Raw genomic sequence first — 23,110 nt, 5'->3', positions numbered from 1 at the left:
CCAGTCTCCAACCTTCGCTTTTTGGTGAAGGTTGTTGAGAGTGTGGTGGCGCATCAGCTTCCTCTGTTCCTGGAGGAAACTGATTACCTTGACCCATACCAATCGGGCTTCAGGCCTGGGCACAGCACGGAGACGGCATTGGTCGGGCTGGTGAATGATCTCTGGCGGGCTCGGGACAGGGGTTGTTCCTCTGTCCTAGTCCTATTAGATCTCTCAGCGGCTTTTGATACCATCAACCATGGTATCCTACTGCGGTGTCTCAGGGGTTGGGAGTGGGAGGCACTGTTTTGCAGTGGTTCTCCTCCTATCTCCTGGGCCACTCGCAGTCAGTGTTGACGGGAGGGCAGAGATCCGCCCCGAGGCCTCTCGTTTGTGGAGTTCCTCAGGGGTCGGTTTTCTCTCCCCTCCTGTTCAACATCTATATGAAGCCACTGGGCGAGATCATTCGTGGTTTCGGGGTGGGGTATCATCAGTATGCTGATGATACCCAACTTTTTCTTTCTACCCCGAACCAACCCAGCGATGCCCTTGCCATGATGTCCCGTTGCCTGGAGGCAGTCCGGGTCTGGATGGGGAGAAACAGGCTTCGTCTCAATCCTGCCAAGACTAAGTGGCTGTGCATACCGGCATCTTGGGTTAACCAGTCCATTCCATCTTTAATGATGGGGGGGTGAGGTGTTACCCCCCGTTGATAGGGCTCGCAACTTGGGTGTCCTCCTGGATATGCGGCTCAGTTTTGAAGATCATATAGGAGCTGTGACCAGGGGGGCCTTTGCCCAGGTTCGCCTGGTGCACCAGTTGCGTCCCTATCTGGACCGAGATGCCCTACGCATAGTCACTCATGCGCTCGTGACCTCCCAGTTGGACTACTGCAATGCTCTCTACATGGGGCTGCCCTTGAGGACCACTCGGAGGCTTCAGCTGGTGCAGAATCAGCCGCGCGAGTTGTGATGGGGGTTTCCCGATACTCCCATGTAACACCTCTGCTCCACGAGCTGCATTGGCTTCTGGTTGCCCTCCGGGTGAGATTCAAGGTGCTGGTGATGACCTATAAAGCCCTAAATGGCTTGGGTCCGGGATATTTGAGGGAACACCTGCTGCTGGCATCAAGCTCCCTTCGTCCTGTGTGCTCCCACAGGGAGGGCCTTCTCAGGGTGCCGCCGGCAAAATATTGCCAGCAGGTAACACCCAGGGGGAGGGCCTTCTCTATGGGTGCGCCTGCCCTTTGGAACCAGCTGCTTGTAGAGCTCAGGACTGCCCCTGACCTTCGTTCATTCCACCAGGACCTGAAGACCTGGCTCTTTGAGCTTTCCAGCCAGGACTGCGAATTTTAATTGTAATTTTATTTTAATTGGGTTTTCATTGGAGTTTAACAGGAGTTTTATTTTATTCAAGGACTAAATTTAATTATTTTAATTGTTCTTAACTTTTGTAATTTGTATTGTTATTTTAAATACCTTGTGAACTGCCCTGAGTCCTACAGGAGAAGGGAGGTATATAAGTCCAATAAACATAAACATAAACATAAACATTGTCCTTTGATGCACCTGAGTCAAAGGAATTCCTCTCCAGGTTGGTCCACCCCAGAGTCAGACTGATCAGCAGAGTAGGCACAGCAGCTGTTGAAGTCTGGTTGGCTTGCTCCTTCAGGGGATCCATGTTGCATTTCTGAACTCCCCTCTTCTACGCCCAGTTCCTTATTGGTTATGAAGGAAGAGTCTTGAGAGTCCATGTATGGGCTGTCTTGACTGCAAGTTTGGGGACCTTGGGAGGGACTTATGATGCAGATCTCACTTAGTGGCCATTCTGGAAACCATTTTCTGAGTTGATCAATGTGGTGTCTGACAACTCACCCTCCCTCCAGCCCCACTTCATAAGACAGGGACCCAGATGATTTGGTAATTTTACCAGGAACCCACAGATTCCGATGTCCATAGTTTCTGGCCCATACCCAATCGCCCATTTGCAGCCCCCTAGGGGGTTTGGTCAAGAGGCCTCTGCTGCCACTCTATCTGGATGCAACCTGTCCAGTTTAGTGATCAGTCGCCTCCCCCAACGTAGTTCTGCAGGACTTTTGCCTGTAGCAGTGCAGGGCGTAGAATGCTGGCAGAGTAGAAAGTCTGCCAATCTGTGATGCCAGTCACCTGTTACAATGTGCTTGAGTGATTCTTTCGTTGTCCTCACCATACGTTTAGCTTGATCATTAGTGGACGGTGAAAAGGGGCAGACGTTGCATGTCTGATAATATTTGCTCTGAGAAAGGCCTGAAATTCAGCAGCAGTGAATTGGGTCCCATTGTCTGAAACTAAGACATCTGGCAACCCGTGTGTGGCAGTTTTCTCAGCACCTAGATGGTCCAGTAGTCATGTTACCTACTGGAATTACTTCCAGCCATTCGGAGTGGCTGTCCACCACTATGAGGAAGAGCTGTCCCTGAAAGGGCCCAGCGTAGTCTATGTGAATTCTAGACCAGGGAGTGTGCATCTCCTCCCACCTGTGAACTGGAGCCTGTGGCATTTCAGGTCTAGATTGCTGGCATGTATAACAACCATGGACTTGTGCTTCAATGTCCTTGTCAAGGCCAGGCCACCAAAGGTAGCTTCTTGCTAAAGTGTCCTAGAATAAAATGCTATAGGGACCTGTGTTCCATTCTTTTCTAAATGACTTAAAACTGCCCCCACCCCGTAAGGAGATGCATCACATGCTAAACAGACTGGTTTAGACTCTTTGAAATGAGTTACAGTGGATTTATCTGACAAGAGTGCCTTTAAGTCCTGGAAGCTTTTTTCATGAATGCTGGTCAATTTCCATGGAGCTTTCTTATCTAAGAGCCTGTGAAGAGGCTCTGCCAATGTGGCCTTGTTAGGCAGAAAGGCATGGTAGAGATTGAGGAGGCCCAGGAATGCTTGTAGCTCTCCTTTGGATTTAGGACTAGGAGCCATTTTAATAGCCTTCACTTTGGATTCAGCAGAGTGAATACCATTAGCATCAATTCGAAATCCCAGAAATTCTGTTGAAGGGACCCCAATACTACATTTGCTCTTTTTTAATTTGAGGCCTGTTTCATGAAGCATCTGTAGGACAGCCCTGAGCCTGCTGGCCAACACTTCTGTAGATTCCCCAGCAATAAGAACATCATCAAAATAAGGGCAGACACCCTGAATGCCTTTAAGTGTGCGTTCCATGATCCCCTGGAAAATGCCTGGGGCAACGCTGTCTCCAAACTGTAAATGCTTAACCTTGAAAGCCCCCCTGTGAGTCACGATCGTCTGAGCCGTGGCTGTGGCCTCATCAACCGGCACTTGCTGATAGGCCTGTGCAAAATCTAATTTAGTGAAAATAGTACCCCCTTGCAAGGAACCTAAAATGTGGTTGACCACTGGGACAGGGTAAGCGTGTAGCTTAAGGGCCTTATTGATTGTACATTTATAGTCTGCACAAATGCGAATTTCTCTGTTGGCTTTAAGTGGGGTGACTATAGGAGTTTCCCACTCCCCACCATCAACTGGTTGCAAAACACCCTGTTCTACAAGCTTGTCTATTTCTGAGTCAATTTTATGTTTGACGGCAAAAGGGATCCTTTGTGGCTTAACCCTAATGGGAACTAGGTTGGGATCTAGCTTGAATGAGATAGGCGGGCCTGTGTATGTTCCTAGGGCTGAATCAAAAACGTCTGCAAAGTCCTCGCAAATTGACAAAAGGTTTGCAGCTTGTACCCGATTGATATCAGTAATCTGAATGCCTAAGGCATCAAACCAATTGAGTCCAATGAGACTCGTTCTCTGGCCCCCTACTACTATGACATCCAGGTGCCCCAAAAAACCCTTAAATTTTACAGTCAAGGTGACTTCTCCCTTAACTTTAACTTAAGCATTTTGAAAGTCAGTTAAGATTATGTCTGAGGGCCTCAGCTTGGCCCATTTGTTATTGCGCCTGCACACGAAATTGAAGGTGTCCTGGGAAATAATGGAGACAGCAGAGCCAGAGTCCAACTCCATTTTACATGGGACTCCTTGTAGCTCTACCAGCAGTTTGAGTTTAGATTTGAGGGGGCGTCGGGCCCCAGTGCGCCACATGCTTCTATAGCTTCTGCAAAACCCCACACTAAATGGACCCTGGGCCCCGGTACCTCTCCTGGTCAGCTCTTCAGACTGGTGTTTGGGTGGCTGGTCCCTCTGGCGAGTTCTGCAAACCACTGTGATGTGGCCTCTCTTGCCGCAGGCCCTGCACGTGGCTGACCGGAATCTGCAATTGGCGTGAAAATGGCTGCCTTTACATCTAGATAAGAGATCTCCCTTGTAAGTGTTATCTTGCTGTTTGCTGCTGCGGTGTTGTGCATCAGTTTGCTTGTGAAGCTTGTTGACTTCAGGATCTTCTTCCTCCGAAGATTCCGCTAAGCGTTTGGCATCCTCATGGTGGTCTGTGTCTTCGTGCTTCATTGTCTTGGCAGGCTGGACCATTTGGACTGCACCCCCAGTGGCTTCATCTGCCATAACTTCATCTTCAGCTTCTGAGAATGTTAAGTTCGGTCTGGCAAAAAATCTCTGTTGGAGTGTTCGGTTCCACAGGCCGCAGATGAGCCGGTCTCACAGTTGCTCTTCTAGGTTCAAAAATTTACAAAGGCGTGCAGCCTGCCTCAAGGCCATGATGAATTCTGATGCAGATTTGCCAGGTTGCTGCACTTGCTGATCAAACGTGAAGTGCCAGGCTATTTCTGACATCTTGGGCTGAAAATGTTCGGCCAGCTTTTTCTTGAGGTCTGCGTAGGAAATCGATTCTAGCGGTGTCAGAGCGAAGAGGTTTTCGGCCAAGTCGAAGGTGGCTGGGCCGCACATGCAGAGCAGCATTGCAGCCTTCAGCCAATCTTCAGCAATTTGGTTTGCCTGGAGGTAGTTTTCTACCTGGGACAAGTAGGAAGACCATCCCTCTGGGTGCTTGACGTCGAATTCGTGAAGTCTTCCGACCTTCGGCATTCTGCCTTCAGCTGCTTCCTGCAGTTTTCGATCCTGCTTCCCAAGGCCCAGGGAGTGAATCCGCTGAACACAAGATTGCTAGCGTGGCTTGCTAGCCGACCGTAGGGGGGGGGATGCCTTTTCCCTCCAGGCGTGAGCTGCCTCTCCCCTAGTGGACTTCAGCTCTTTTTGGGAAGCAGGATCCCATCCTCGTCGCCAGTGTTATGTCGTGGGTTCTTCACGCGGTAAAGAAGACGAGGCAAATGAGTTCAGGAAAACTCTTGGTTTATTGCTTACAGAATCTGAACTGAGAATTGGGCTGCAACTAGCAGCAATTTATAGCCTAGCCCCTAGGCTGCAGCCAATAGTTTTAAAGCAACCATTACCACCTAGGGACAGCCAATAGCAGCACTGGAGACCTGGAGTCTTGGTTGCTGGAGAGCCATTAGCTGCTCCAGCTAACTACGTGGTATTACAACTGAGCCCAATACATAACACAAGGTATTTGTGTTAGATGTAACTCATTTCATCTCAAAGGTAGATGGAATAAGCAATAATTTACAGAATATTTTTTACAGAATATCATTCTCCTGAGGTCAGATTGGCCCTGACCTTGATGACCTTCTGGAATGGCCTGAAGCCCTAGCTTTGTCATGTGCCCTAGGATCAGAGAATGAGTGGAGCTCATAAAATGGCTGTAATATTCTTGAACTGTGCTCTCACAATTCTTGTACTGTGTGGGTTTCATTACTTTTAACATTTGTACTGTTTATTTGACTGTTTTATTATTTTGGTACTGTATTATGTTTAAATTGTAAGCTGCCCAGAGTCATGAATGTGAGGTGGGAAGGTATATAAAATGAATGAATGAATGAATGAATGAATGAATGAATGAATGAATGACATTTGGAAAACAACTTTGTTTTCAGCCTGGTGAGCTATTCCAGAGACGAATCACACTCACATTATAAGCATATATTATAAGCGCATATTATATAAGCTTATATTATAAGCATACTCAGTATTCGCTCTAAGCTTATAAGAATATACACACACATATACATATACATAATAAGCATAGAGATAGATAGATAGATAGATAGATAGATAGATAGATAGATAGATAGATAGATAGATAGATAGATAATGGATAGATAGATAGATAGATAGATAGATAGATAGATAGATAGATAGATAGATAGATAGATAATGGATAGATAGATAGATAGATAGATAGATAGATAGATAGATAGATAGATAGATAGATAGATAGATAGATAATGGATAGATAGATAGATAGATAGATAGATAGATAGATAGATAGATAGATAGAAAGATAGATAGATATCAGAAATAAACTGATGAACTACTTCCATACTTTGTCAACTTATCTCCACTAGCAAAAAACAGTACAAGATGAAAAGACATAGTAAATCATTGTAATAATTATGTTTCCATGAAAAGCCTTACAGCATATGAGAATAAATTGCTTCACAAATCTATCTTTTATGTAAGCCAAACAACATTCACAAGAAAGATTTGCAAGTAACAGAATAAATAGCTTTCTGAAACATGAGTTTATCTTTCAAAATTTTAAATCATGGGTCTATGCTATCTGTGAAATGTCATAATAATAAAATGACTCCAAGAATCAACAACAAACATTCTAGGAGCAACGTGTAAAACTGAAAACAAACTAACAGCATGTTGCTCAACTGAAAGTGCTATCACACACTGCTTTCACGAAGAGGTGACCTGTGAACAGAAACAATTGGATTTCACATCCAAGTGTCTTGTTATCACTGAGCAGAGATACCTTTTAACAGGATTTATGGGCTGCCCCATGAGATCTTTCGCAGTTAAAAGCAGTCAAGTTTAAAATACCATTTTGTCTTCAGGCATACATACAGATATATGAACAAGATTCTGTATGAATAACTATCTTGTATACACACATAATCATAACATCAAATGGGAAATGAATACGGGCAACATGCTGATCATATAGTTTGCTTTTTATTTTCATTTATTTTTTTCATTTGAATCACTGCAAAAAACACTGCAGAAATGGGGATGTCCATTAAATTAAATTCTATCAATTCTGATGAAGTTCTAAATTACAGATTAAGTTCTTAATCAATTTGAGATCATATCCGAGCTAGATATTAATATTAAATCAACTAGTCGCACTGCAAATATTACTAAAGCATGCCACTTAATGGCCTGAAGATTAACAAAATATCCTCTCAGAGTCTTTCAGATGAGTCTGTTACTCAGAGGTCTTCAAACTTGGCAACTTTAAGACTTGTGGACTTCAAGTCTCAGAATTCCTCAGCCAGCTCTGAGGAAGTCTTAAAGTTGCCAAGTTTGAAGACCCCTGCTGTTACTCATTGAAGGATACAAAGAACCAGAGTAAATTTTACATTATGAAATACAACTTGGCTATTGGTCACATTCTCTACCAAAATTTCAGGAAGTATTCACCCCAATGCACACAGAACCACTGCAATATAAACTTCAGAAGACATCACTGGGCAATCTGAATTGTAATCTATATGGTGCTATGTGGTCCAAATGTAATGGCTGTAATCAATCCCCGTGGAGATCCCATCATTTCCAAAGATGCTTTATGAATCTTCACATGGATGGGAGTGTAGGTTTTTCTTGGATTTCTTTCCCCAGAAATCATCAAAAAAGAGCCAATAAGATATAAGTATTCTTAGTAGTCATAGAAATAGGGTGAGAGATGAAAAAGTAAATCAAAATATTGAGGAAGGGGACTAGCTTGCTCAGAGGAAAAGGTGGCTAATCTCTGAATCAAGAAATACTTTTTTTACAGCAGAATATTTGGTGCAATCCCCTTCATGGATTACTGCCTTGTCGTGGCGAAGGGGCTTGCGTAATTCAATGAAGCTATGAGCTATGCCGTGCAGGGCCACCCAAGACGGACAGGTCATAGCAGAGAGTTCTGACAAAACGTGATCCACTGGAGAAGGAAATGGCAACCCACTCCAGTATCTTTGCCATGAAAACCCTATGGACAGTACCAAAAGGCAAAACGATATGACGCTGGAAGATGAGCCCCTCAGGTCGGAAGGCGTCCAATATGCTACTGGGGAAGAGCAGAGGGCTAGTACTAGTAGCGCCAGAAAGAATGAAGCGACTGGGCCAAAGCCGAAAGGACGCTCAGCTGTGGATATGTCTGGTAGTGAAAGGAAAGTCCGATGCTGTAAAGATTTTTTCTCCATAGGAACCTGGAATGTAAGATCCATGAATCAAGGAAAGCTGGACGTGGTCAAACAAGAGATGACAAGACTGAACATCGACATCTTAGGTATCAGCGAACTAAAATGGACAGGAATGGGTGAATTTAATTCAGATGACCATCAGGTATACTACTGCGGGCAAGAATCCCTCAGAAGAAATGGAGTAGCCTTCATAGTCAATAAAAGAGTAGGAAAAGCAATACTGGGATACAATCCTCAAAATGACAGAATGATCTCAGTTCGAATCCAAGGCAAACCATTCAATATCACAATAGTCCAAGTCTATGCCCCAACCACCGGTGCTGAAGAGGATGAAATTGACCGGTTCTATGAAGCCCTACAGCACCTTATAGAACTAACACCAAAAAATGATGTCCTTATCATCATGGGGGATTGGAATGCTAAAGTAGGAAGCCAAAAGATAACCGGAATAACAGGCAAGTTTGGCCTTGGAGTACAAAATGAAGCAGGGCACAGGCTGATAGAATTTTGTCAAGAGAATACGATGGTCATAGCAAACACCCTTTTCCAACAACCCAAGAGACGGCTCTACACATGGACATCACCAGACGGTCAACACAGAAATCAGATTGACTATGTACTCTGCAGCCAAAGATGGAGAAGCTCTATACAGTCAATAAAAACAAGACCAGGAGCTGACTGTGGCTCAGACCATGAGCTTCTTGTTGCAAAGTTTAAGCTTAAACTGAAGAAAGTAGGGAAAAGCACTAGGCCAGTCAGGTATGAATTAAATCATATCTCTGTTGAATATACAGTAGAGGTGACAAATAGATTTAAGGAATTAGATCTGATAGACAGGGTGCCTGAAGAACTATGGACAGAGGTTCGCAACATTGTACAAGAGGTAGCAACCAAAACCATCCCAAAGAAAAAGAAATGCAAGAAAGCAAAATGGCTGTCTGAGGAAGCTTTGCAAATAGCTGAGGAAAGGAGGGAAGCAAAAGGCAAGGGAGAAAAAGAAAGATACGCCCAATTGAATGCAGAATTCCAGAGAATAGCTAGAAGAGATAAGAATGACTTCTTAAATGAACAGTGCAAAGAAATAGAAGAAAACAATAGAATAGGGAGGACCAGAGATCTTTTCAAGAAAATTGGAGAGATGAAGGGAACGTTCAATGCAAAAATGGGCATGATAAAGGACCAAAATGGCAGGGACCTAACAGAGGCAGAAGAGATTAAGAAGAGATGGCAAAATTACACAGAAGAACTATACAAGAATGAGCTTAACGTCCCTGATAATCACAATGAGGTGGTCACTGACCTCGAGCCAGACATCCTAGAATGTGAAGTGAAGTGGGCCTTAGAAAAGCTGAGCAACAACAAAGCTAGTGGAGGTGACAGTATTCCAGCTGAGCTATTCAAAATCTTAAAAGACGATGCAGTAAAAGTGCTACACTCAATTTGCCAGCAAATTTGGAAAACTCAACAGTGGCCACAGGATTGGAAAAGATCAGTTTACATTCCAATTCCAAAGAAAGGCAGTGCCAAAGAATGTTCAAACTATCGCACCATTGCACTCATTTCTCATGCTAGTAAAGTTATGCTTAAAATCCTACAAGCTAGACTCCAGCAGTATGTGGATCGAGAACTACCAGAAGTACAGGCAGGATTTCGAAGAGGCAGAGGAACTAGAGATCAAATTGCCAACATACGCTGGATCATGGAAAAAGCTAGAGAGTTCCAGAAAAACATCTACTTCTGCTTCATTGACTATGCTAAAGCCTTTGATTGTGTGGATCATAACAAACTGTGGCAAGTTCTTAAAGAGATGGGAGTACCAGAACATCTTATTTGTCTCTTGAGAAACCTATATGCGGGCCAAGAAGCAACAGTGAGAACTGGACACGGAACCACTGATTGGTTCAAAATTGGGAAAGGAGTCCGGCAAGGCTGTATACTGTCGCCTTGCCTATTTAACTTATATGCAGAGCACATCATGAGAAAGGCAGGGCTAGATGAATCAAAAGTTGGAATTAAGATTGCTGGAAGAAATATCAACAACCTAAGATATGCAGATGATACCACTCTAATGGCAGAAAGTGAAGAGGAACTGAAGAGTCTCTTGTTGCGAGTGAAGAAGGAGAGTGCAAAAGTTGGGTTGAAACTAAACATTAAGAAAACTAAGATCATGGCATCCGGCCCTCTTAATTCCTGGCAAATAGATGGGGAAGAAATGGAGGTAGTGACAGATTTTATTTTCCTGGGCTCCAAGATCACTGCAGATGGGGACTGTAGTCAAGAAATTAAAAGACGCTTGCTCCTCGGGAGGAAAGCCATGGCAAATCTAGACAGCACACTAAAAAGCAGAGACATCACCCTGTCAACAAAAGTGCGTATAGTCAAGGCTATGGTCTTCCCAGTTGCAATGTATGGCAGTGAAAGTTGGACCATAAGAAAGGCTGAGCGCAAAAGAATTGAGGCCTTTGAACTCTGGTGCTGGAGAAGACTCCTGCGAGTCCCTTGGACTGCAAGGCGATCAAACCGGTCAGTCCTAGAGGAGATCAACCCTGACTGCTCTTTAGAAGGCCAGATCCTGAAGCTAAAACTCAAATACTTTGGCCACCTAATGAGGAGGAAGGACTCACTGGAGAAGAGCCTAATGCTGGGAAAGATTGAGGGCAATAGAAGAAGGGGACGACAGAGAATGAGGTGGCTGGATGGAGTCACTGAAGCAGTAGGCGTGAGCTTAACTGGACTCCAGAAGATGGTAGAGGACAGGAAGGCCTGGAGGAACATTGTCCATAGGGTCGCGATGGGTCGGACACGACTTCGCAACTAACAACAACAAATTTGGTGCAAATTTTAAATTATTATTTAGTTATTGTTAATTGTGACAAACACCTCTTGTTCTATCAAAGAAGTTCACATAAAATCAATGCATGTAGGTGTGGAGTAATAACATCGCTCCCTAGTATATTAACTGTCCTTACTGAAAACAATATGAAAGAATTAGCAGAAGTGGGAGAAAAAAAAGAGACATTGTAGTCTTAACTTCCTATCTATGTGGGGATACACAGCATTTTTGTTGTCTTAGGCCAGTAGCTATACAATGGGGAAAAAAATTCCAGAATCAGAGGCTAATATTTCCAATGACTTTGAGCAATAACACCCTCTGCTGTATTGGTACCTGTTTTGTCCAATAGCTGAGTTCTAAGAAAGTGTCTGGCTCATAGTCTATTAAATATACAATTAACTTAGTATCATATTTAACTGCTACACTGATAATTCTGTAAGTAGAATTCTTCCCACAAAACAGTTGATCTGGGTGCTGATTCACACACACACACACACACACACACACACACACACACACACACACACACACATATGCACACACAGACACTCCTTCTCCAACTCACCCATCTCTAATGTACCCTTACATACTTTCCCCACAATGCATTGCACCCCTGCACCCACTCCATGACCTACACAGCACCTCTTGTGCACCCTCACCAACTTGTGCCACCCCATGCACCCTCCCAAACCATGTGGCACTTCCCTTTGCACATTTAAGCACCATTCCTGACCCATGTACTACATCTCTCACATTCTCACACAACCTCCATGGTTCGTGTAGCACTTGTGCATCCCCTTGCACTCTTGTGCATCTTACTCAATCCTCTCCTATACCCCTCCCTTACCGCCATGCTCCATTCCCCACTCAGCAGCAGCCACTTTACCTGCTTGTGGGTCTGGGACTTGCAACTTCCTGCTGGCTTCCTCACTGGCTTTGGTTACAGGAAGTTGCTTTGCCTAACAGTTGTGCGATTCAGTTGATGATAGCAGGTGGGACTGCAAGGGTTACCATTGGTAGGTGATGCAGTTGTGTTTTATGATTGTGTCACTTCATGATGGAAATTCTGCTCCCAATTGCCATTGTAAGTTGGTTATTTCAAATCTCAAGAACTATAAAACAGATACATCCAAGGCTCCAGACTGGATCCTGTAACATTATCTTGGGAAATGTACATTTGCCTTCATTCATGAAATACATCCAACGTATTTAGGGGATGCTAAATTCGGAAAACTTAAGGGATATTAAGCATTGTGGAAATAAGTTCAGAATTACATCATTTTTGAATGGTATGCGTGCAAAAACATAATAGCTTTCTATATTAGAGCAGTGCACTGCCTTTCAATTTGGGGAAAAATGTTTTATAGCTTGAAAAAAATGAAAGAAATTAAACAGTTACAAAAACTGAAAACCTTTTACTAAGAACAAAATGGAGCAAGTGCATTATAGAAATTACCTTTTCCTTCATTGGTGTATGCTATTAAGCAGATTGATTTATTGTCCCCAAATCTGACAATATTTTTTTTAAGTTGTAAGCAGGGTTTATTCATTTTGTAAGTAACTATAAGGAATTGCATCTGGCTGTTTGTTATTTTAACTCTATGCATTAGTGGGGGGGGGGGGGTTTCCGGCAACCGTTAAGATTCCTAACTGAGGCTGAACTGAACATTGAGATAAACACCCTTGAGACTCTCATAAAGCCTTGGAATACAAGAACTTTACAAGCAGACAGATGACACAGAGATGCGACATGTGTAGCTCCCCCAAATTTCCCATTAGAAAGTAGGCCCATGCTACTACGGACTTTAGCCTCATTCAGATTATATAATTATTTATCACATTTGTTAATGCTGCAGAATCTTAACAAATCAAATAAACGAATCAATAAAATGTTACATTGCAGTTTATATATTTAGAAAACATATATTGTCTTTAAAATAAAAAAAATAAAAAATCAATTAAAAAATAAAAACAACATGTTAATCATAACAGTAAAGAAGTAAGGACATTATATAAAATTAGTTTTCATCAATAGAACACACCTCTACAAAAATATTCAAACTAATAAAAACAAATGCAAATATTCCAGATTACAACCTTTGTACCTGAAAACCTACTGTACGGCAGGACAGATGATTTTGTCATTTCTAAAAAGCAACTTGAAATGACCAATGGTATTTTCCACTTCTCCTCCAACTCTAGCACACATGCTAATCTCTGCTGTAAAACTAAGCAATAAAATACATGTAACCTTGTAAGGATCTATATTTTCCCTATGTTGATTTTTGAATGCCAAAGAAAAAAACAGACCAGCTTTTGTGACCTAGAATGGTTTTGGAAGGTACTTAATGTCAGGGTCCAAATCTCTGTTCACAAGCAATATCTCTTCATCAGTTTCATTATTCTTACTGAATGATACACTAGCTGATAATTTAAAATGCAAAGCAAGACATGAGTTTTATTTATGGTACAGTCTTCATCGGTTAGCTTACAGGTACTGTTTTTGTGACAGCTGAGTTTGAGAGAGTTTATTCAGATTTTGCTATGAACTTGATCGTACATTGTGCAAAGTGTGTATAACATAGATTATTCAGGAAAAAATGAGTCCTGCTGCTATGATTCTTTGCTTTCAGCATATAGTGGAAAGTGCAGGTATTTCTAGTTAAGAAAGGACATAAAAGGGCAAAAACAATGTATAAAATGTTTATTAAGTTTTTGTTATAAGTTCCTACCTGTGGGTCAGTAAGACGAGATAGGTCGGGATACAAGTAGAATTTTATTCCTTCAGAGGCCCCAGGTAATGTTACTCCTCGAACCAGTAGAACCAACAACATGACGTACGGAAATGTAGCAGTTACATATACAACCTATGAAAAAAGAGCGAGAATCCAAAGAACACATCATTTTACCAATGATCGCCTATTTTATGTCACGCAATATCCTTATGTCCATAAAACATTTAACAAGTGAATGTCTACAAGAGGATAAGACAGTTAGCTATTTTGATATTTTTGGATTAAAATTCTCCAGATTTCTTGCCTTTGCCCACCTTGGTTCTTCTGAGGGAAGCTGAGTACAAAATACCTAAAGAAAATGATGTCTTGGGGGGGGGGAGGAAAGGATGTCAGATTAATGAAAAAGTACAATCACGTGTTGTGAGACAACCCCTACCACCTTTCTAAGGCAACCTGGCATTGCATACAAAAGGGGTGGAGTGATGCTGCTTTGATCATTTTGAAGAAAGCTTCCGATTATTCAGAAGCAATTCTTTTAAACAGTCATGGCACAAAAAGAGCTAGAATTATCCCTAGGGTCCACATTAAAAACATTCTGCAAAATATCCAGGCTTTCTCTGACTGCTTTTAACCAATGGGAAATGCAACAGAGGTCTCACTTTCACCAAATCAGTACCAAAATAACAAGCAGATCCAAGAATTCCACACCACCTCTAAATTAAAACTGGAATTAAAAAAGCAAATTTATGTAGAAAAGAGTACAGATAGTTCTCACTTAGTGATCACTATCTTGGACCTTGCCAACCAGAATTCCTTATGGGATAGGATAGGACCTGCAACATGCTTCCTCTACCTGCACAGGTGGGGGCCAGTCCCAATAGGGTGAGATGGTTCCTCATGTAACCTGGATCCATGCCATGTAGGGCTTTAAATGTAATAACCAACACCTTGAATTGCACCCAGAAGCAGACCAGCCGACAGTGCAAATTGTGGACTAGTGGTGTAACATAGGTCCCCCAGGGACCCCAAGAACTGCCTGCACAAGTTGAAACTTCCAAACGCTCTTCAAATGTAGTGAAGGTAATGAACCCACCATATCATACTCTTGGACCTAACTTCTCTTATCAATAGTCAGGTCACTGTACAGTAGTTTTAATCAATTGTAGCTTCTAATTATTTTTAATAGCAGTCTGAACTAAAGTACGTTGCCATTAGTCCAATGGAGAGTGATGATAACGGTATCAATTACTGTGGCAAAGGGTATCTTGATGCAAAATTTCTGCAAACAGCATATCAAACAAGGCTGGGCAAAAGGCACCCTGGCCATAGCCTACATGTGCTGCTCCAATGTTGTACTTATTCCTCCTACACCGACCCTATCTGCTATCATTTGCCGAAGTAGCAGGTGAACCAAAACAAAAAAGCACTTCCCACATACAGATGGGTCTTGCTCACAGATGGATCAGCAGATGATAATAACCATACCTCCCATTCTTTCCCATCCAGATCCCAATGTAGGTAATCAACAGGATGACTAAAGCTGTATCTAGCCAGGAGTGACTCTTCCCCTGAAACTTTTCCCTTCTAATATGATTGGGTAGAGAGGGAGTCCCCAACCTTTAAGAGGTAACATTTTAGGATTGTAACACTTTAAATCTGAGCCCAATATATTAACGTATATGCTACAATACATACTATACTAAATTAAGGTAAAGGTAAAGGTTCCCCCGCACATGCGTGCTAGTCGTTTCCAACTCTAGGGCCCGGTGCTCATCTCCGTTTCAAAGCTGAAGAGCCAGCGCTTGTCCGAGGACGTCTCCGTGGTCATGTGGCTGGCATGACTAGACGCCAAAGGCGCACGGAACGCTGTTACCTTCCCACCGTAGTGATCCCTATTTTTCTACTTGCATTTTTATGTGCTTTCGAACTGCTAGGTTGGCAGAAGCTGGGACGAGTAACAGGCGCTCACTCTGCTACACGGCACTCGGGATTCGACCCACCAAACTGCCGACCTTCTGATTGACAAGCTCAGCATCCTAACCCACTGAGCCACCACGTCCCTGCTATATTACACTATGACAATTACTTGCTGCTGCTGTGCTATCTCTACTGTCTACAAAGGATACAACCTTTGTCCTTTTGACGTCTTCTTTTGACGATGTGCAACATGATACTATTGCTATTATGGCATTTAGTACAGTTCTTTTTAAGGTTGGGCAAGGGACCATTACATCTGCCCAGCAAATTAGATCCTGTAGGGTTCACGCATTCTAAGTTCCTTAAAAAATGTTATCTCTCTTGGGACCCCAAAACTTTGCTGTAGCAGCTCTGTGCAGACTGGTTCTATATCCAGGCTTTCAGCAAGAGAGAGTGATATACCTCATTTTATCATATTTGCCACCATGAATCTTTATATTTTATTGTTGTTGTTGTTTCATATGCCAGCTTTTTGAGTACTTCAATATATACATATCCAAGTTTGGAAGATATTTCCTGAAGCAGTTTTATCAGGTTTCAAGCTTTTATGGCTGCTTTCATGGGTTTATGAAGCAGACCGAGGAAGTAAAGCTCACAAATAAAGCATCTCACAGAATTATACACACAGTACTTATTGTTATTTTTCCTGCATACATCTCAATAAACAGTAGACACTGCCTATGCTTTTATTTTTAAAACTTTTCCACAACATGTCAAATCTCTCTGAATAAAATTAGGACAAAACAGTTTCTAATTACACTACATCCTGCTTTAATTACTTCTAATTGCTTGATGTACAAATTTGCATATCAATGCCTAATATAGTTCTTCCATTGCTATGTCACAGCAACATCCATGTCTACATTATGGAAATAAAGTAAATATGAAGACTTGCTGCATCTGCTGGAACAGTTTAATTAAAAACTAATCTGTGATCACAAATCACAGTCCACAGGATGCAAAAGGAGCACATTTAACTTTGGAGGTCCAGTTCAGAAGGCAAGAATCACTGTAACCATATGGTATACTTCCAGCTAGCTAAGAGAATAGGAGGCACTTAGCATGGTGAATTTAGCTGCAAAAGTTAAAAATAGATTTCTTGTTCTCTCCTTACAATTCAAGATGTCAGTTCGATCTTCACAGACTATATCACTGAAGCTTGAAAGCAAACTGAGTCCAGAACAGAGAATCATCTACCACAAATTTCACTCCATTGCTTTGCTTTTATCATGCCCATAAATCTTCTGCTATTCAAATAATATTCCTTTAACCTTAGTCACTTACATTTGATTTTATATGTATGTGATTACAGACATACAGTAAAATACTGCTCCTAAAAAAATGATAACAAAAACACTCCATTTCATGAATTATTATTTCAGATACTGACAAATAAATTACATGAGTCCAAATGGACAGAACTATAGGGACGTGGTGGCTCAGTGGGTTAGGATGCTGAGCTTGTCAATCAGAAGGTCGGCAGTTTGGTGGGTCGAATCCCGAGTGCCGCGTAGCAGAGTGAGCGCCTGTTACTCGTCCCAGCTTCTGCCAACCTAGCAGTTCGAAAGCATGTAAAAATGCAAGTAGAAAAATAGGGACCACTATGGTGGGAAGGTAACAGCGTTCCGTGCGCCTTTGGCGTCTAGTCATGCCGGCCACATGACCACAGAGACGTCCTCGGACAAGCGCTGGCTCTTCGGCTTTGAAACGGAGATGAGCACCGGCCCCTAGAGTTGGAAACGACTAGCACGCATGTGCGGGGAAACCTTAACCTTTACCTTTACAGGAACCTATGAATGCATTTCCCATTGCTTTATCTTTTTTTTCTATTTCAAGTCTTTGTCACTGAAAGAAACTACTGTCACCTTCTTGTTCCCCTAACACATTTCTGACTTGGCTCTCAGCTTTTTGGAATGGCTCTACTCCCATCTGCAGGAAAGATCCTTATCTAGCTAAGTCCTGTCTGGAGAATTCTGACAGGTCTGTCCTCACAATGGGATTAAGAGAGAAGCAGCAGGAGATCCCTGATTTTCTGTCTGGGCAGGGAAGCATGACAAAAGGTATAAACAAATAAATCTCATGGGAATGCTAAGATGGGATGTTTATGTTTAAGTGGCCACAAGCTCCTGAACTATATTTATCTTTTTCTCTAAGGTGTATGATTTCCTAAGTGACACAAAAAGAAGAGATTGCTCCCTCTAACATGCCACCTCCACACATTTAATTACTTTGTTAGATAATAGCACCATTTGGGAGATACAGCTGGATGGTACTTTTCAATAACTGCTAACCATATATCACATCTTTTTTATCACAACACTCATTTGAAACAGCTCTTTCCTTTAAGTACAGGTTCTTTCGTATCATAGGGTACAATGCACAATCCTTGATGCAATGGAGGATTTGGGAATGGCCAGTCTAGAGAAAAGAAGGACTAGGGTGGGCATGATAGCAGTATTCCATTTTTGAGAGGCTGCCACAAGGAGGAGGGGGTCAATTTATTTTCCGAAGCACCAGAGAGCGGTCCAGAAACTATGGATGGAAACTAATCAAGGAGAGAACCAATGTGGAATTAAGGAGAAACTTCCTAACAGTGAGGACAATTAATTAGTGGAACAGCTTGCCTTCAGAAATCGGGTGTGCTCCATCGCTTTTTAAGAAGAGACTAGACAGTCACTTGTCTGAAATAGTATAGGTTCTCCTGCTTGAGCAGGGGGATGGAATAGAAGACCTCCAAGGTCCCTTCCAGCTCCTATTCTGATTGATTGATTGATTGATTGATTGATTGATTGATTGATTGATTGATTGATTGACTGATATATCTTTGTCCCAAACATGCCTATGGATTGTAACATTTGGGATGCTCGTTAATGGGAAAATGTGCTATAAATGTGTGGCAGGGTTCCAGTTTCTCAATATCTAGATTTATTCTGCTGGAAAACATATTTATTTAATACATTTTATACCACTTTCTATGTGTCGTATGGATGAAATAAAATAAAATAATAAAACATTTTTAAATAATAAAATAAAATAATAAAATAAAATAGTGCATTAGGGAACTTAATCTGATTCATTTTCAGCATAAGTGGATTTGGAATACCCCATGAACCAAGAACGGTTGGCAAAAGCAGGTGAAAAATCACAACTCCAGTTCAGCCAGGGATATAATCTAAATTAAGGAATAGTTGGTTCTGAAAATCATTAATTATGTTATCCCTTCAGAATGAGAAAATCATAGTAATTAATTAATTTACTCAGGAACTGAAGAAATATGGAGCAGTAGCTTGATATCTGTCTTCAGAGTGGATATAGATGCTTGGTGATTTTTTTTTCCTAATTGCACTCCTTTTTAATATTGCAGTGGGATATACAGATAATTAAAACAGATTAAGAGCTTTACTAGTCAAGAGCCAGTGAGGTATGAAGGTGTGCTGACTACTAGTTATAACTTTATTTATTTCTAGATGTTCACAGATCTATTTTTAATTTTTTTTAAAAAAAATAAAAGGTAAAGGTTCCCTCGCACATGCGTGCTAGTCGTTTCCAACTCTAGGGGCTGGTGCTCATCTCCATTTCAAAGCCAAAGAGCCAGCGCTTGTCCGAGGACGTCTCCGTGGTCATGTGGCCGGCATGACGGGACCGCTACGGTGGGAAGGTAACAGCGTTTTTAAAAAATAAGCAGATGTAAATTCTGAGAATTTGAAAAATACATAATGAGATTTCCATATTATTAAAAATCTCAAAGGGCATTTATAGCAGATTAAATTAACTGTTTTCTCATATCAGTTACTAGATCAGATACATTAACAGAAACTACTTTTCAGACTGGAAATGCATAAACATCTCAAGCTGGATCTTCCTAATTATGGCATGCTTCTGCTCAGATAGGCAAAAAAGTGATTGAAGCAAAAATAATTATAGTTCGTCCCTAGCATAATCTTTTTGAGCCAACTACTGAAGAGGAGGTTGCTGAAGACCTTTGAAATGGTAAAGATGAGTAAGTAAATGGACTTTATTGTTTGTAGAAATAGTGAAACATTTAATATTTTCAAAAATGGTTTCTATTTATATATTTTTAGATTCAATGCCATGGTTTAGAATTAGATAACCAGAGCTATGGTGGTGCAGTGGTTAGAATGCTCCAAGTTGACTCAGCCTTCCATTCTTCCAAGACTGGTAAAATGAGGACCCAAATTGTTGGGGGCAATATGCTCATTCTGTAAGCTACTTAGAGACGGCTGTAAAGCACTATAATGTGGTATATAAGTCTAAGTGCTAAGTACTATTGCTAACCCTCTTTCTGCACTCTATGGTTTAATTAAATAATAAATTAAAGATTAGACATTTTAATAAAGAAATTTACCTTGCTGGAAGATCATATTTATTTATATAAGTCTTCCCAGCATGATGCCCTTTAGTTGTGTTGTGAATTCAATTCCCAGATTCCCAGATAGCCAATAGGACTTCTAGCAATTGCTAGAATTGTTCTTGCAACATGTCTAAAGGTTGTCATGGTGAGAAAAGAGTATCAATATGAAAAGAATGTGTAAAAATACCTAGATAGCTAATTAGTTATATTGCTTTCATACATTATTACTCCTTTAAACATTGATGTCACTCTTTTTTATTTGCTTATCAAAAATGATGTTTCTCAAAACTGCATATTGAAACAGGTAACTTTAAAACATAATAAATCTCAATTCTTGATGATCCATAGATGGTAGGCCAAATTAACAAAAGAGATAAACAAACAAATACACAAAACTACACACACACATTTTACTAGCTAAGGTTCACAAAGCCTAGTTAAATTTAGCAGCCATTTGTGCCTCAATGCCTCCTCTTTTCCAAGAATTTTGGCACATAATATCACTTTCTGTGCATCTTGAAACATCAATGAAGATTTTGGAACAAATAAACCAGAGTATACTGCTTGGCCTCCACTCTTTGATTTCTTGGTATTTAATAGTCATTCAAACCTTTTAAGATTAAGATTATCATGACCAAGTAAACTAATCATGATGAATGTTCCAAGTCATGGTATCCTAGCATGCAAATAATAGTATCACTTCACATATGTTTTGAGTCAAATTTTAAATATAAACTATATTAGCATTAATAATGTTTATGTGATATCAACATATTCCTCATTTGTTATCTGATTACTTTTCCAAGCTGGTTTTAATAGTGTTTAAAATTTAATAGAGGAACAATGTTGTAAACATTTAAAATAATGTTCCAAGTAAGTATTTATATTGCAAAGGGTTTCACATTTTCTATTTGGTACATAAAACCATCTCACCCATGAGTATTTGGGTGGTAAATGCCAGTGCCGGCTAACACAATAAGGGTATGAAAGAATTAATTGCTGTGGGGTCCTTGGCACTCTCTGACCTTGGTGGGTTTTTTGCAGACATTTCATTACCATGCTAGGTAACATCATCAGTGTCTTACATATATCATCAGTACACTGATGATGTTACCTAGTTTGTCAATGAAATATCTGTAAGAAAACCGCCAGGGTCAGAGAGCACCAAGGATTGCACAGTTCAACACTAAGCTATAAATATTCTCTTCTTTTGGTAGAATTAAGTCCTTTTGAAACTATATATGCAGGTGCTATTGTAAATATTCATTAATGCTAATAAAAATGTATTGCCATCAAAACTGAAACAGTAGATATAGAAATACTAGACTTTGATTCTTAATTTTTTTCCTAGCACCTTCAAATCAGTCTTGATTCCTGGTGACTGATAAGCCCCTGCAGTTTTATGGGCAAGATTGTTTCAAAGTAGTTTGCCATTGCCTGCTTCCTAGCTGGCTTTGTGACAAAAGCAAAACTAGACCTCATGGTCTCCCAGTTTCTAGGTTGGTACCTTAACCACTACATCGAACTGGCTTTCTTTTTAACATTAGTTCTTTGTTACGTTTCTCATTGTGATCACAACATCGGTGGTGGTGGTGCATAGTTTCCAATTGAGAATGAAAATGCTAGATAAATTGATTTTACAACATTGTGCTTATCCCAGTTAAATTTATGTTATAAACTTTCTAGGAGTTTTTTTTTTTAAAATCACTTGGAAAGTGGCATTAGGCTGTAGGCAGTGGCAACCATGGCATTTTGATCTATGCAAATTCTTTGGATTACTATGAAATTTTACTTTTGGTGAAATTGAGTGGCATCACTATATTAAGAACAGAAACTCATTATCAGATGTAGAAAAATAGAATGATTTTTAAATGGTGATAGCTCCATTTTCAAACTGGGAATGACATTGAGCATAGGAACCAAAGGTTTTGTCACACACACAAAAAAGCATGTGTCATGACATTGTGATAACAACTCCATTCCTTACATATATTTGTGTGGTTTAGCAAAGCATGTACTAAAGGAGCAGAGTTTGCATTATATGGTACATTTTATTATTTGCCCCTGCCTTACTCTTCCACTGATTCCCATGATTTGAGAATATCAAACTATCCATTGTTAAAGTCCTTATTATAATTTTAGTTTGAAGCTTCCATTTAAATTTTCTTTGTTGCATGCCAAAAATCATTCAGCTTTCTCTAATCTGCATATAATTAACACATTGATCAGCATGCTCAAAGTGCCTGCAAAAATGTTCACTGCAACTTGTTTAAATACTCACATATAATTATATTTATATGAAAGGATACAGACAATGAAGATTGAAAGTAGATTATTAGTAAATAGGCAGCCATAAGTTAAAATGACATACTATTTTCTATTCTTCTTTTATTGTATATCATGGATTAACTTATTTCATTATAATTCATTATTTTCACTGTATTATAGAAAACAGGGAGAGCAGAACTTTGGATAATTGAAATCACTGCTTGCTTACACAAAGGGAAAATTCCAGCTAAATAAGATGGAACTTTGTATGAGTACAGTTTACACTGTGTTTATCTCAAGCACACAGACTCACACATGTAATGTAGTAATAACCTGAGTTTCCCAACGCCTGCATTTTTATAGCTAAACAAATCCAACTGAAATTTTAAGTTAAAACTGCATTTCTTTTCATGTCTATTAGACTGAACTCTAATTAGTTTATACAGTGGAATGCCAATTTAAAAAAGCTACTTGAGACAAAGAACCAAGTTGGGATTGGTGGTGGTGGTGGTGGTGGTGGTGTCTTTGTATGTCTGTGTGTGTGTGTGTGTGTGTGTGTGTGTGTGTGTGTGTGTGTGTGTGAGAGAGAGAGAGAGAGAGAGAGAGAGAGAGAGAGAGAGAGAGAGAGAGAGAGAGAGAGAGAGAATAAAAGTTTCTATGTATTGTTGCAATTCAGTGCAGATTGCAACTGAATGAAAAAGTGTTCTAGACTTGCACAATGATTT

General features: G+C 40.7%; 1 protein-coding gene across 1 annotated transcript in view; it reads right to left on the bottom strand.

The window, feature by feature from the left end:
- Positions 1-23,110, bottom strand: part of LOC308661407 (sodium- and chloride-dependent GABA transporter 3) — a gene marked incomplete at both ends in the record, with an annotated part of 106,088 nt that overhangs the window by 40,488 nt on the left and 42,490 nt on the right. The window contains one exon of the mRNA XM_081316329.1: positions 13,766-13,900. Coding sequence (XP_081172455.1) covers positions 13,766-13,900 — 135 coding nt within the window. The remainder of the gene's footprint in view (positions 1-13,765; positions 13,901-23,110) is intronic.

Source organism: Vipera berus (assembly GCF_964194415.1).
Source record: "Vipera berus genome assembly, chromosome: 2".
Classification (NCBI taxonomy): Eukaryota; Metazoa; Chordata; class Lepidosauria; order Squamata; family Viperidae; genus Vipera; species Vipera berus.
This window is presented reverse-complemented; position numbering and strand designations above follow the sequence as displayed.